Consider the following 16,093-nt stretch of genomic DNA (forward strand, 5'->3'; position numbering starts at 1 on the left):
AAGGAAATGTTTTGTGGAAGAAATGTCAATATGATTAATGGAATAGTAGAAGAGAAATAGAAGTTAAAGAAATGGAGATGTAAAAATAAATCCTGACAAAATGCATACACTTGGAAAGCCAAATCTGTGCTGAAAGTAATAGGAAAATGATTGCGTTTATTTTCAATTGTCAAACCAGGCTGGTTAACCAGGAGCTTTTAGAACAAGTATTCAAGTTTATAGTGCAAAACTGTTTGCATGATCATGTAATGTACATTTATCTAGCCAGCTAGGTACTCTATTTATAGTGTGACAAAGCTGGGAAGGAGCATGTTCTACTGACCAAAATTTTGGACGTGGCAGGGGGGTTCCCCTGCACTGCTGCCTCATGCAGCACAGAGAAGTCGGTTCCCCATCTGTGAGATCAGAAAATGGTGACTTTCCCATGTAAAACGCGTTGAGATCTAAGGATGAAAAGTTGTGTCATGGGGAAGTGACTTTTGTGTGGTGTACGAGGCAGGCGCTGGGGTTAAAGGGTTAAATACCAGTCATTAAAAATTACAGTTGACATTTTCTTCTCGGGTGAAATGGAGCTGGCGTGCCGCTGGGCCCTCAGTGAGAGCGGGGCGGGGGGTCGTTTCCACACACGGCTGAAGGGGGACTCACCCAGCCCCAGCGGCTGCCGAGAGTCGGGCGGCAGCGGGTCGACGGAAAGGCAAGGAACCGGTATATTCCCCGGCGGGGCAATAAAAATATAAAACTAAACTTGGGGAAGAAGACACTGCCTCGCTTCAAAAGGAAAAAAAAAGGCAAAGAAAGAAACTTGTAAATAAAAAAGCCCACCCAAAACCCAAGAAGGCGCGATGGTGAAGCCCGTTATCTCCTGCCCCCTCCCCGCGCCGCCATCTCCTCACCGCGGCGCCTCGGCCCGCGCCTCCCGCCGCTTCAGCGACAGCCGCCGCGCGCCCTTCCCGCCGCCGGCCGCGCAGGGCCGCCTCGCCGCCTGACGGCGCTGCCCTCGGCGCAGGCGCAGGCCGGGGCGCGGGGGGGCCGGAGCGGCGCCGCGCCGCGCCGCGCCCTCGCTCCGCGTCCCGGGCGGTGTCTCAGTGCAGCCATGTCTGGCGGCGCGAGGCGGCGAGGCGGGCTAGGTCGGCGGCGCCCTCTGTGAGGCGGCGGCGGACGAGCGGCGGCGGCGGGCATTCATGTCGGCGGCCAGGGATTAGCGCGGCGGACACCGAGCCAAGCGGAGGGGGCGGCCGACCCGTCGCCCCCTTCCCGCGGGGTCTCCGGCGGGAGAGAGCCGTACCCGGCTGGCGGGGGCGGAGGGGGACATGGCTGACCGGAGCGCGCCGAGCTGCCACCTGCGGCTGGAGTGGGTCTACGGTTACCGGGGTCACCAGTGCCGCAACAACCTCTACTACACGGCGGCCAAGGAGATCGTCTACTTCGTGGCGGGGGTCGGCGTGGTCTACAGCCCACGGGAGCACCGGCAGAAATTCTACCTGGGGCACCAGGACGACATCATCAGGTACCGCCGCCGCGGGCCGCCGGGCCGCATCCCGCCGCCGGCCGCATCCCGCCGCGAGCCCCGGGCGCCCCGGCCCCACAGCCCGGCTCGTCCCCCGCCCGCTCCTCCCGCCCGCCTGGAGTGGGGCGCGAGTATCCCCCCGCCGCCGCCTGCCCCAGGTGCCGTCCCGGGCTGCGCCGGCAATCCGCCTCCCGCGTCCAGTCAGCGCGGTGGGGAGCCGGGGAGCGGATTGAAATACATCAAGGACAGTCGGCGCTTCCTCCACCCCCTCCGCCCCCCCGCCCGGGTTCGCCGTGGGTAGATAGAAACAGCCTGGAAATGGCTTTCGGCTGTCGGGTTTAACGGGCCGTGTCCTGTGTCCCCCCCGCCGCCACCGGTGCGCGGTGCCGAAACTTGTACGGGCGCTTGTGTGCCGGGGTGCCCGGCGCGGCACGGCACGGCAGCCTCAGGGTCGCTGCTCGGTCCCCGGCCGCCCCTGAATGTCAGAGAGCTGGCGGGAGGAGAAGGAGTAATCTCGTGTGTGCCCTGAAGTACTTGGGCTGCGGAGGAGGTTAATCTGCAGCAGGTAGACCTTTGGCTCACGTTTAAAAGGTGGCGATTTCATGGGGGATTAGTGGCCTGCTTGTAACTCATGCAACTTTTAGGGTAACCTTAAAAGCTCAGCCTTTCTTGCAAAATTGAGGCTTCTCCTGTAGCTCAATGGTTCACTTGGCAGTGAATGTTATCAGGTGCTAAAGTTCATAAAAAAAAAAAATTACAAACTGATGTCGCAGAAGAAATGTGCTGGTATTATTTCTTAAATGTATTTTAACTCTTAAGGATGCTTTTATAAGCCTAGTGGTGTTGTGAGATCAGTGAGAGAATTTGAGGAGAGCGAAGGGCAGATGTGAGCCTGAGTCATCAATCCTTTCCCTTCCAGTAGGTGTCATTGCGGATGGATTTTAAATTCTCATTTCCTTTGCTTTTCCTGGTGGAGTAAGAGTTAGCAGTAGACAATTTTGTAGGTAATGTACAGCACAAAATTTGTTTTTATGATGCTTGGTGCTCCAAGGCATACCTTCTGTATGTGTTACTCATACGAGTAGCAGGTATTGCCTGCAGAAAGCAGAATAGATGCTATGTCTGTCATTTAAGCTTTTAGACATGCTAGAAAACTTGGTCATAATGGACACTTTTTTTTCTTTGTTTAAATCTTCTGCTTGAAGAAATTTAAGTCGTTTTGAAGTATGGCTGTGAATGTCCCTTAGAAAGGTGTTACGTCTATAATATATTTTGCTGTGGTGCTAAAAATGTGAAGAAAAAACCAGGCAGACGATATACCATTATAGACCATTGTACTACGGGTGTTGAATCAGAAGCTTGAATCACTGTTATTTGTATCTTTTAATGCTTTAACATTCTCATTTTAATCCAGGAAAAAGTGTTTCTTAAGAACTGCTAGCTGTCTTTGATGTCAGGTGTTGCGGGAGATCCAGATCCGCAACTTCCCGTTGTGCTAAGGAAGCGGTGGCTCATTACTTGTCCTAATCTAAGGTCCAAGGTTGCCGTAGTGTGGTATTACACATTTAATACCATGTATTCATGAGTGCTTCCAAATGACACCATTCGTTTCAGTAGGACTTCTTTATACTATAAGAATTACGTGGTTTGAGCTACAACTAGGGAAGTTGTTTACATTTTCCTGTGGTAACAGTTTTTTGCTCACTCTCTCTTAGTTTTGGTACAATGTGCTACATTTGGCCAAAATGTGACAGAACTCATTACTCAGAATAGTACTAAACCAAAAAAATCTGTCAAAAGTCAGCAAACCAGAAAGAAAGAATGTAATGACTTTATTTGATTTGTATGGTACCATGACCCGGCATACTGGATTTTCTCCTGCTTTGAATTGTACTGATGTTGAGAGAATATAATTCTCAATATGTTAAAGCATTACAGTTTTATGCAGTTAGAATTTTCTATGCTTCTTAAAGGCAAAAGAAATGTTAGTATGCTTAAAGAAGAATCCTCGATTTAAAAGCAGCATGGCTATTTCTAGTAGTAAGATTAGACTTGCAGTGATCAGTGTTTTACTTGCTACTTTTTCTAAAAACAACATGGTACCATTTAAATGTCATCATCCCATACTTTCCCTGACTAAACTTAGGTACCTAGACATGTTAGTTCTCAACATTTAAAGCATAGTAATCATAGTAGGAAGGTCAAGTATTAAAAAAATGGATTTTTAAAATGCCAGAAAACAGGTGCAAAAATGGGATTATATAATGCAGTAATCGGTGTTACTAAATTTTCTCTGTGGAGATAGCAAACTCAACTATTGTATTGCAAAAAAATTCATGTGTTTTGTGTTTCAATAGGCTCAGCCAGTACCGTCTGAATGCTGAGGCATTTATGATGTTTTAGCAAAAGCAATGGGAGGATTGAGTATCTTTTTACAAATATGGGATCTCATTTGTGAAAGCAGATCTGGTGTCTGAAAATCTTATATATTTAAAGAATCAAACTTCCACGAGCCCAGCTCTATAGCTACAAAGACTAAGCAGTATATATTGCATGCTACGTGGTGATATTATTAGTACTCTTCATTATGAGAACTTTTATATCATTAGCATGCTTTGGATGACATTCTAATTTTAAGCATCAGTCAGGAAGAGAAGAATTGCAATTCTTAAGTCAGAAACCAGTTCTTTATATTTAATAATAGAAAGCAATGTTAGATTAATGGACAGCTAGAGGATATTTTCCTTGGAAAATTTCTTTCTAGCACTAGCAGGTAGTTTGTCTTCTGCTGTGAAGTTTTACCTCCTTTTATTAAACAAAAACCTATAAACCTGCTGTAAGATTTTTGATATTATTAGATGTTTTAACATAATTTATTTCCAGTATAAATGTCTAATCCCAATTTTAATCACAGTGTTCACACTGCCCCCCCAGCCTCAGTTAACTGAAAATACAATTCAGTATTTTGTCCCTCAATTCTATTGAACAGTCTTTTGGAATAGAAGAGGGTAATTAGGATCACTTGGGACCTCTTTTTATTATTCTGTCTGGTTTTTGAACTGAACAATCTCAGTCATTCAGCTCCAATCTGTCTCTAAAAGGACTTCTCTTGCTTTCTGGTAAGCTTTTGTTTTTTATCTTTTGGTTTTTATCTCTTCTCAGAATTACTTTCTAGAAATCAACCCACTATTCTGGAGGATAGAGAGTATCATGTTTTCGATCTTATTTATCTCCCATTTCTTATGCATCTGCACGTTTTTGTTGTTGAGGTCCTGGGTGTATGTGGACACTTGTGGAACATGTCACTTAGATACAGAAATACTTTGGAAATTTGCATCTTTTGGGAGTGCTGATACCTGAGCTTTTTTCTTCTGTTTTTAGGAGTAAATAAGGAGGAAAATCTTGTACATGAAGTCTCAGGTGACTTGCTTTGATAGTGTTATCCATTGCCAGCAGCATAACTTGGATGTCTGCTGTGTTTGCAGAAGATCCCCTGTCCAGCCTGGGCTGTGTATATGTAGGAGGTAGTAATTTTGAATGAACGTGTGAGTTATTCCTGCAAAGTTACTGATTTAAACTGTGTGTTCTGTAGGATTTCATAAATCACCGAACTAACTTGTGAGATGTAGATTGGTTTGCTTTACGGTAGAGGAGGAAGAAACAATATCTTGCTGTGTTCAGGTTAGATCTTTCCTTTGTTCTCTCTTCATAATTTTAGTGGTTTGGAGGAGCATGGGTTATTTAATGTAGGCTGTCCTTCCCTTGTCTGAGAGACCTTGGGGGGATCATATTTAATCCTGATCCGTATAAAGTTTTCAGAAGATGCCCCCTCAGAGTATTAACTTATAGGGAACTGATGCTGAGGGTCCTTATTTGTCTGGGCTAGCTAAAGCGTGTTTATGTACTTTACTTTCTCTGATGGAAGGTGAGAAAATTGGAAACCGTGAACTTGTCCACCTTTTTAAATGGCTGTGTGCTGGCAAAAGCCTTTGATGTTACCAGGACTATTCTCTATGCTGACATGCTCCAAGGAGACTTTTAGAATAATTTTTCCTTTTGATGCATTTTTTCCTTTTTCTTTTTCTTTTTTTTTTTCCCCCCCCTTAATACTAGCCCTGCCTGTGACCGTCTTTTTTTGTGAGCTTCAGAGTATTGGAATTTTACTGGGAATTAACTTTTCACCTGGCATTGGTGATGCTGTTGAAAAGCAAAAGCAAAACTTAAGATCACACCATCTTCTTGAGATCTTTAGTAGACTTGGCAAAAATGTGTATTTTGCTTTCCATGACGTCTATTCTTCAGTTCAAACTTTATCACTCATTCATAAGTCTGTCCTTGTACACCATTATCTCCACGTTGGTGCAAAACAACCGCACAACCATGCAGGTCAAAGAAAGAAGGGGAACTATGTTTCTCTGTCAAAGGGAGACAAATTAGGAAGAGTTGTTATCCCTCTCCTACTTTTTTATTTTCCATCAAGTGAGTTAGGTGGCAAATAATAGTGCTGTTGTATATTCTTCCTAGAACTTTATCGCCAGTAAACTGTGACTACTTGGTTAAGATGTCTGTGATACATCTAGGTTTTGATGCTAAAGGTAGTAGCCGGCACCAGAAAAAACACTGATAATGCCATCTCTAGCTCTGCTGAGAGCAACCATAGGCTGTGTCTAATAAGTTCATCTCCCTACGTGTCTAGAAATCTGTGTATTTTTCCTTGTCTTGGACTAAGTTGGGGGAAAGAAATCATGCGTTTTCTGCCTTAGGACTCATGCGGAGTTCTGTTTTTAGGCAGACGTAACTTAAAAAGTTATTCAGAAAACATTACAATTCTTTACTATTAGGCATTCTAGTACCAGAAACTAACAGATCCCCTGCTACAAAGGCAGAGGAGAAAAAAATTGGTACTACCTTCAGTTTGGTTAAAAACATCTGGTTCTTTCCCGCTTCGTGCCTCTCTGTGTCCACCACTGTAGAGAGGTAAATTGGCATGCTCACAGAGAGCAGAGGTATATATAAGACAGGCAGAAAGAATGACAAAGCATTTCTCTGTATTCTGACAGAGATAGGGTTTGACTGTTTTCAGCAAAATAGTTTACTTGTCTAAATCACAACTTTTGTTAAGACAGTTTTGCTTATTTGTTGCTGTGAACTCTGTAGGAATCATCTTGGACTTTGTTTCCCAAGGAACAAAAAGAAGCAGCCAAAACTCTGGCCACTCTGAACTGTGGTCTTTCTGGGCACTTTATTTAAGACTGCCATCTTTTTATATTTCAGAATTTGGCTCAATCTACAAGAGGTTGTCCTGCCTGAGATTCTATGATCTTGCGCCTGTATTCCAAGGCAAAATAAACCATTTCTTTCTAGTGTCAATGCTTCTGAGGTTCTAGTGAAAATCAAAATCACTGAAATCATGTCTGCTCCCTGGTGTTAGTGCTGTTTGAAGGAGATTTTTCTACCTATTGTTGCACTCTTAACGTTATTCTAACCGTCACCAAGAAATTGTTGGACTGTCAGCTGCTTTCTAAGACTGCTACTAGATAATGCTTTCCAGGAGGCAGGTCCAGGCTTCCTCTGTGTGGCTGTCAGCTGTGGTTTGCAAACAGAAATTCTAGCAGTGCAGTGATTAGTCACATCCTAGTTTTGAATGACGACTCTGGTCTTTTCCTCATCCTCTCTTTTTGTTAACTATGCAGTGTTATGACTTTGGATGACTAGCTGTTGGACTTTTTCTGTAAAGGTGCTGTGTATTTCTACCACCTCATTGTGTCATTCCGCCTCTCTTTGTTCCCTCTTCTTTAGATCCATGTAACGAGAAAACCTCATGAAAGCAGAGAATATCTTTTCTCAGAAAAAGAGCTAAACAGAAGGTTTCACAAGAACGTAGAGCAAAATTATTTTATTTCCATCTTTTCTATTCCTCCAGTAGACTGACACCATAAGATCCATTCTAGTTCTCAGAAACCTCCACAAATAATTCAAGTAATTGAAAGTTAGGGTATCTGCTGTCAGGCTTATTGTCTTGTTCTTGTCTGGAATAAATGGGGTATGTCTCTGACCTAACTCCATATGACAGTCAAGCACAAATGTTAAGCAATAGATATTACAGCTACAAAATCTTATCAAATGGATTCTATCAATTGGTTTGGCAGTAGATCTATGAATTTTCACCAAGAATTTCACAATTACTTGTGTATTTCGGATTCCAGGGAATGTAACTGAATGAATACCACAGTTACCACATGAGGAGAAATTTCTTTATTATCCATTACATGGGCAACCTCTTCTGTCTTTTGAATTACTAATGTGATAGAGGAAAAAGAAGCTTCAGCATGTTCTGGTGAGGAATTCTTTGTATGCCCTTGAATTCTATGCAGTCCAGATCTTTCTTTCTAGAGGAGAACTGTTGTTTATTTATTTGCAGAAATGTAATCTCCCAAATTATTTCAACAATCATAGCCTTTGAAGAAGGCCAGTCATCCTCCTTTGGAACCTCTAACTTTACTGGGGGAAAATGGGAGTAAAATCTATCTTGCAGTTATGCCTCAAATGTGAAATGGGTCATGCATAGAAACACCTCAAAATGTTGCTTGTATGATACTTAGGAAACCTACAAGGTGCATACATTCTGGATTATTAGGGATAGTCCTGGAAAACCAGTCTTTGTTCTTAAGTCCCAAAGAAAGTCTTTGGTAGGAATCCTTCCCCTCTACTCAGCACTGGTGAGGGCACACCTGGAGTACTGTGTCCAGTTCTGGGCTCCCCAGTACAAGAGAGATATGGTGCTACTAGAGAGAGTCCAATGAAGGGCCACGAAGATGATTATGGAAGTGGACCTCCTCTCCTGAGGAAAGGCTGAGAGACCTGGAACCATTTAGCTTAGAGAGGAGAAGGCTCAGAGGGGATCTTATCAATGTATATAAATATCTGAAGAGAAAGTGTAAAGAAGATGGAGCCAGGCTCTTTTCAGTGGTGCCCAGTGACAGGTCAAGTGACTTTCCAACCAAAAATCAAAATTGGAGCCCCAAGCTGAACAGTGGGGGCTTCTAGAATTGGCAGAGCTTTGGGATTTTGACTACAAACATCCATTCTTCCCACATGCAAATTCAAATAAAAATAATTTCATGTAAGTCTGTAGTTAAGGAAATTATTTTTGAAATTATTTTTTCTTGAAGAAGATTAGACATTGAGAATAGATTGTGGTTTTTTTGATATGCAATGGAATGTTTACTGTGAAACCTAATAGCTTTGATAGTTTGTTTTCTGCAAAGAGGAGCAGGCTTTGGAGTGTGTGCTGGTGCGTCCCTGCTCAAACGTGACAACTGGCGTTCAGTCTCCATTCGCACTTGATGAGGAAACTGCGTTCTTGCTTCAAAGGATGAAAGCAATGTAATGCTGAAATCATGTAATGTGTACCATTCTGAGAGGTTTATTACAGCAACCCAAATCACTTGAATAGATTAATTCACCAAGCTAATGTACTTCTTTGTGAATAAGGCATTTTCCTTTCCTGAATACAATATTTTGAAGGCCTGATTGCTTTTTTTCCCCAGAAAGTTTAGATTTGCAACTTAAAAATCAAGTCTTATTCAATCTTAGCTTATTCTTAGGCTTATATGGTGCCATGTTTGTTTTGTTTATACTGAAGATAAATCCGTCTACTCTCACTTTGTTATCTCCAGATGTTCTTTAAGGGCATAATCAGTTTATTTCCCTCCATTAAAGAACTCATGACTTAACGGGACCTAAATTATGTCATAATTAAACTAATCAGTCCTCCTATGAGCCTCTAGCTCAAGTATCTTTTGACTATCAGTCAAAATGGCATTTCTTACAGCAGAAGTAATTGCTAGGACAAGGAGTGAGATAATTACTCTGCTGACGGCTTCATTTTATGCCATGGTTCACAAGGACAAAGTCCCAGTTAAGCTCTGCCCAGCTTTTCATGTTAAGTGATCTCAAATTGTCAGATGTGTAAAAGTCTGGAGGGAAGATTTGTGTTCGTATCTTAGAATCATAGAATCATAGAGGTTGGAAAAGACCTCTAAGATCATCGTGTCCAACCGTCAACCCAGCATACCATGCCCACTACACCATGTCCCTAAGCACCTCATCTACACGTCTTTTAAATACTTCCAGGGATGGTGACTCCAGCACTTCCCTGGGCAGCCTGTTCCAAGGCCTGATCACTCTTTCAGTAAAGAAATTTCTCCTAATGTCCAATCTAAACCTCCCTTGGTGCAACTTGAGGCCATTTCCTCTCGTCCTATCGCTTGTTACTTGGGAGAAGAGACCAACACCCACCTCGCTACAACCTCCTTTCAGGTAGTTGTAGAGCGCGATGAGGTCTCCCCTCAGCCTCCTCTTCTCCAGACTAAACAACCCCAGTTCCCTCAGCCGCTCCTCATCAGACTTGTGCTCCAGGCCCTTCACCAGCTTCGTTGCCCTTCTCTGGACACGCTCCAGCACCTCAGTGTCCTTCTTGTAGTGAGGGGCCCAAAACTGAACACAGGATTCGAGGTGCGGCCTCACCAGTGCCGAGTACAGGGGCACGATCACCTCCCTGCTCCTGCTGGCCACACTATTCCTAATACAGGCCAGGATGCCATTGGCCTTCTTGGCCACCTGAGCACACTGCCGGCTCATGTTCAGCCGGCTGTCAATCAGCACCCCGAGGTCCTTTTCCTCTGGGCAGCTTTCCAGCCACTCTTCCCCAAGCCTGTAGCGTTACATGGGGTTGTTGTGGCCGAAGTGCAGGACCCGGCACTTGGCCTTGTTGAACCTCATACAGTTGGCCTCGGCCCATCGATCCAGCCTGTCCAGGTCCCTCTGCAGAGCCTTCCTACCCTCCAGCAGATCAACACTCCCGCCCAGCTTGGTGTCATCTGCAAACTTACTGAGGGAGCACTCGATCCCCTCATCCAGATCGTTGATAAAGATATTGAACAGGACTGGCCCCAATATTGAGCCCTGGGGAACACTGCTCGTGACCGGCTGCCAACTGGATTTAACTCCGTTCACCACAATTCTCTGGGCCCGGCCGTCCAGCCTTTTTTTTACCCAGCGAAGAGTGCACCTGTCTAGGCCGTGAGCCGCCAGCTTCTCTAGGAGAATGCTGTGGGAGACAGTGTCAAAGGCTTTACTGAAGTCCAGGTAGACCACATCCACAGCCTTTCCCTCATCCACTAGGCGGGTCACCTGGTCATAGAAGGAGATCAGGTTGGTCAAACAGGACCTGCCTTCCATGAACCCATGCTGGCTGGGCCTGATCCCCTGGTTGTCCCGGACATGGCTCGTGAGCACCCTCAAAACCAACCGCTCCATGATCTTCCCCGGCACCGAGGTCAGGCTGACCGGCCTGTAGTTCCCCGGATCCTCCTTCCGGCCCTTCTTATAGATCGGCGTCACATTGGCGAGCCTCCAGTCGTCCGGGACTTCCCCAGTTAACCAGGACTGCTGGTAAATGATGGAGAGAGGCTTGGCAAGCTCCTCCGCCAGCTCCCTCAGTACCCTCGGGTGGATCCCATCCGGCCCCATAGACTTGTGAGCGTCCAGGTGGTGTAGCAGGTCATTAACTTCTTCCTCATGAATTATGGGGGGTTTATCCTGCTCGCCGTCCCTGTCTTCCAGCTCAGGGGGCTGAGTACCCTGAGGATAACTGCTCTGACTACTAAAGACTGAGGCAAAGAAGGCGTTGAGTACCTCAGCCTTTTCCTCATCCTTGGTGGCAACGTTCCCCCCCGCATCCAATAGAGGATGGAGATTCTCCTTGGCTCTCCTTTTGTCATTAATATACTTGTAAAAGCATTTTTTGTTGTCTCTCACGACAGTGGCCAGACTGAGTTCCAGCCGGGCTTTTGCCTTTCTAATTTCCTCTCTGCACGACCTAACGAGATCCCTGTACTCTTCCTGAGTTGCCTGCCCCTTCTTCCACAAGTGATAAACTCTCCTTTTATTCCTGAGTCCCAGCCAGAGCTCCCCGTTCAGCCAGGCCGGTCGCCTTCCCCACCTGTTCTTCTTGCGGCACATGGGGACAGCCCGCTCCTGCGCCTTTAAGACTTCCTTCTTGAAGAACGTCCAGCCTTCCTGGACCCCTTTGCCCTTCAAGGGGCCCTCTCGACCAGTGACCTGAGCAGGCCAAAGTCTGCCCTCCGGAAGTCCATGGTAGCGGTTTTGCTGGCCCCCCTCCTTACTTCACCAAGTATCGAGAATTCTACCATTTCATGGTCGCTAAGCCCAAGCCGGCCTCTGACCACCACATCTCCCACCAGCCCTTCTCTGTTCGTGAACAGCAGGTCAAGCGAGGCATCTCCCCTGGTGGGCTCGCTTACCAGCTGTGTCAGGAAGTTATCCTCCACACACTCCAGGAACCTCCTCGACTGTTTCCTCTCTGCCGTGTGGTATTTCCAGCAGACGTCCGGAAAGTTGAAGTCCCCCACGAGAACAAGGGCTAACGACTGGGAGACTTCTGCCAGCCTCTTGTAGAATATTTCGTCTGCCTCCTCATCCTGGCTAGGTGGTCTGTAACAGACTCCCAGCAGGATATCTGCCTTGAACAGATCAGAGGGAAAGAGGAGAGAGAATGATCTGCTTTTTCCTTGAAGAAAACCAGTTTTTCTGGATAGTTCTAGAGCTGTTCTGGAACAAGTGTTGTACCAGGCTGGAAGATGTTCTTTGAGGGATTTATTGTTGAATATTCATTACAAGTTTTTTTTTTACTGAGAGCTTTGTGTGTCGTCTTTTTAAAATATCTTTTGCTTGGATTTGGTTTGATAGAATGGAAATATTTTAGGAATGCAGAATAAAATATTTCCTGGATTCAGATTTGAAATGGGATTAGAGCATGCCTGTTGTTTAATATGCCTGCATAACATTGAAAACTTTATTTTTCCTAATTAAAATTACATGAATAGAAATACCAAAAATATCCAACCAGAATTGAACATCTAAAACATACTAGAAGTTGATTAAAGTAACTTGACATAGCAAGGAGCTACAGGCTTACGAGCTTGCCTTCATGCATCATGCTTTTCATAGCCAGCAGTCACATCACCTTCTGATCTGATTCTGTCAGCACTCACAGGCAGGGTCAGATCAGGTCAATACTTAAATGAGAAAACATCTTGGTGCTGTAGAAAATGCTTTTCTTGATTTGGCAGTTGGCTCTTTTTCTCAGAGCTAATGCGACAACATGAGGCTCTAGGACAATGTCAGATAAGAACAGGAAATATAACCAAAGGCTTAATAATGTTTGATCATTAAAAATTTTAAAGGATTTTCTGCAGAAATTTTGAGGTCTGCCCTAATCTTTTAGCTTTTCCAAATTGCAGTCAAAGCAATTATCTTTCTGCTTACCTATGTTTTAGATGTTTTAATTTGTTAGTCATCCTCTTGATATAGGTAGGAAAGTAGATTATGTTCCTGGCTGATTTTTTAACAGCGTTATGAAGTTAATTTATTATTGTGTTTACAATGTTATTATGATAGTGATAGGCAGTAGCTTAGCATATTTGAAAAAAATAATTCTTTTGAAGGGTTTGTCTGAAGTCAAATGTTTGGGTTTTTTTAATGCAAAATTTAAAGTTTCAGTTAAGACATAAAATAAACTTCCGGTTTAAAAGTTAATTATTTAAGTGTTGATATATTCCCCCCACAAGCGTTTTAGATTGAAAAACATACTATACCAGTTCTGTGTGACATATCAAAAAATGAGGTTAGATTTTACTGTAAGTATTAACACAAGAACTGTAGGCTTTTTAAAAAACATGCATCACTTGAAACAAAGCCTGAAATAATTATAAAACTTTCCCCAAACAACAAAAATTATAAAAAGTTGTTTCTAGTTTTATGTCATCTACAATTCGGGGTTTTTAAAGTTTAAGCTGACATTGACATAAAGCTAAAAAAGCTGGAGAATTTAGTTTTACATTTTATAATATCTCAAGGAGTTTTTTTACTTCAAAATGTAGTTTACCCAGTTTTTCCAAATATTATTATATCACTTACAGGTTATGTTTGTGATTTAGGACAGCACTTTTGTCTAGCATCAACGACTTTAAAAGGAAAATAATTTATTACCTACAAAAGTGGCAAAGCTCTAAGCTGGACTGATAAGGATCAGTCATATGCTCAATTTAAAATTGAGATTTCTTAAGATACACTTAGAATTATAATGCTATTATAGTATTATTAAGGAAATTGGTTTATTCACAATATATTTATTTGACTTGGGATAATCTGTTGCTTTTGGTACTTTCACATGGAAGACATAATTTGAAAAGAAAAATAAAGTTATAATATTCCTTGAACTTATGTGGTAGAGTGTGAAAGTTCCCCTGGCCATCTTAATAATTCAGTTGAATGTTTAACCTAGATGCTATTGAATGTTCTCTTCAAAATACATATAGTCAAGATTTTCTACACGGTGAGATTCTGGTGTGAGTGGCATCTGGTGTAGTATGAATTTCCTCTGGTGCATCAGTGAAGCACCTTACAGAATGTTATAAATACATACAAATTACTTGCATTAGGGCGCAGATTGCTCTGATTACTCCAGTGGCTACAAAAGACTTCCATTTCTACAAGAAAAAAACAATGTCATTATTTGTATTGCTGTTGTAGCTATTACAATAGTAATAGACTTTCAAAATGCAGTGCTTGATTCGCACAAAAAAGGTCAGAATTAGCCAAGATTGCCTTAACTCTTGGTAGCAAAAGATATGATTGAAGTTTTACGTCGGGCTTAAGATACCTATTAGTTATATATTGCAAAAGATAGAAACCACAAAGAATTCCAGTGTGTGCACCATCTGATAACAAATCCCTGGAACATTTTTGGTGTTGACCACCTTTACTTTCTTTCCAGTTTTTGCCTTTCTGCTTCAATTTCGGTCATGAAAATGGGAAAAGCGATGTCAGCATTACTAAGAAAGAGGACAAACTTTGATATTCATTAGTAGCTGATATCTGAGTTGAGCAAAATCACTCTTGGAGACATCTTCATCAGCCTTTGAAAATGAAAAAAATCTGTCCTTTGAAGGCCCCATCCTGACATACCTATCATTTTGGCGATAGGTGAGATATTCCACTTCTACGCTGCATTTAAAGCAAGATGTTTTTGTGTGACCACTTCTGTTAGAAAAGCAGTTTTTCTTGTTATTTTACTTAGCTGCTAGGGGATACCTGTATTATTTAATCTCTAGAGAAATATTACATCTCTTCTTCAGAATAACTTCCCTTGGCCTAGTTGAAAAAGACTTTCCTTTAACTGGGAATCCTCGTTACTGTTGAGAGGCTTCCTGGTAGACTCCTTTTCTTTTTAATAGGATCTGTAAGGTGGTGCCTGATGCATATCCTTCTGTGAAAGTCCTGGGTATTCACATATTACTTCAAAAGATACAGTGGACAATCCTTCCAGCTGTTTTTCAAAGTTTTCTAATTCCATGTCACTGCTTGATCTTCCAAGCTTTTTCAGGGGAGTTTTCTGTATTTCTAACTATTGCTTTGGCCTGCAGACAGGATGGATCAAGACCCGTATCCGTATGCCCAGATCAGTCTGATTCTTTTGTTTTAAAAACATGCATTTAAAAACATTTCCTCTCATTCTAGCAAAAAAAAAAAATCCCTTATTTAACTCCCATCCTAACACCAATGTCCGACTTCTTATTGCTTAAATATTCATGGGGTCGTCTTTGATAAATATTTTTGGGACTCACTTTTTTTGGAAGTATCTTGGTATTGTTTGTCCGTGGATTAGCATTGTTTTGCATCAGAATGATGTTCCTATGCTGAAAAACAGTGGATTCATACAATGGGAGTAATAACTCCTCTTGAGCTGTGAATTGAAATGCCTCTTTTTCTGAGGTAAGCCTTTTGTTAACAGGAATTTTTTTACTTTAGACCATCCAAATATGAACAGAATTACTAGGTGTTAAGATAGGTATGTGGTAATAAAAGAATCTTAAACATATGCTTTAGATTAGTTCCAAGAGATTTCTCTGTGTTCAATTCAGCTAACAAACTGCTGGGATGCATATCCAGTTTCAGAACCAGGACCCCGACTTCAGAAAATCCTGCTATGCATCCTTTTAAAACAACCTGTGCCTAATCAGTGGATAGTGGGTAGGATTTGTGGCTGGCACAGGAGGACACCTGAGCAGACCCTGGCATTCTGTTCAGATGTGAACTTTCTTCTTCACAAGGTTTGCTGTGACTTGGAGTGGATGTTTCTTGGGGGTTTGAATTCAAGAGCCAAGAGAAATGTGTCCAAAGAGTTAGTGCCGTAACTTTGGAGAGAATAATGTAATTTTGAACAAAGTGATCGGCTTTATAGGTACCACAAGTGGCACTTCCACTGATGATTTAGCCAGATCTGTGACAGATGACATGCAGGGAAATTTTTCATTTGCCTTTTACATTGTGTTGACTATAGGATATATTACAATTTAAACTTCCTTTGGCTTCATGTAAGGTATATTGATTAGATATTTGATATAAAATTATATGTAAATAAAATGCTTGATTCAGGTGAAGAATTCAACTGAGCAGAAGAGAGACAGAATTGAGGCAAAGGACCAGACCTAATAATAA

The 16,093-nt window shown here is 42.8% G+C and overlaps 1 protein-coding gene across 1 annotated transcript in view; it reads left to right on the forward strand.

Annotated features, from left to right (window-relative positions):
• The first annotated feature begins 1,133 nt into the window (after nt 1-1,133).
• The window catches only part of EML5 (EMAP like 5), a 114,083-nt gene continuing 99,123 nt past the window's right edge, over nt 1,134-16,093 (forward strand). The window contains 1 exon segment of the mRNA XM_075151343.1: nt 1,134-1,507. Coding sequence (XP_075007444.1) covers nt 1,311-1,507 — 197 coding nt within the window. The 5' untranslated portion in view covers nt 1,134-1,310.

Source organism: Calonectris borealis, chromosome 5 (assembly GCF_964195595.1).
Source record: "Calonectris borealis chromosome 5, bCalBor7.hap1.2, whole genome shotgun sequence".
Lineage (NCBI taxonomy): Eukaryota > Metazoa > Chordata > Aves > Procellariiformes > Procellariidae > Calonectris > Calonectris borealis.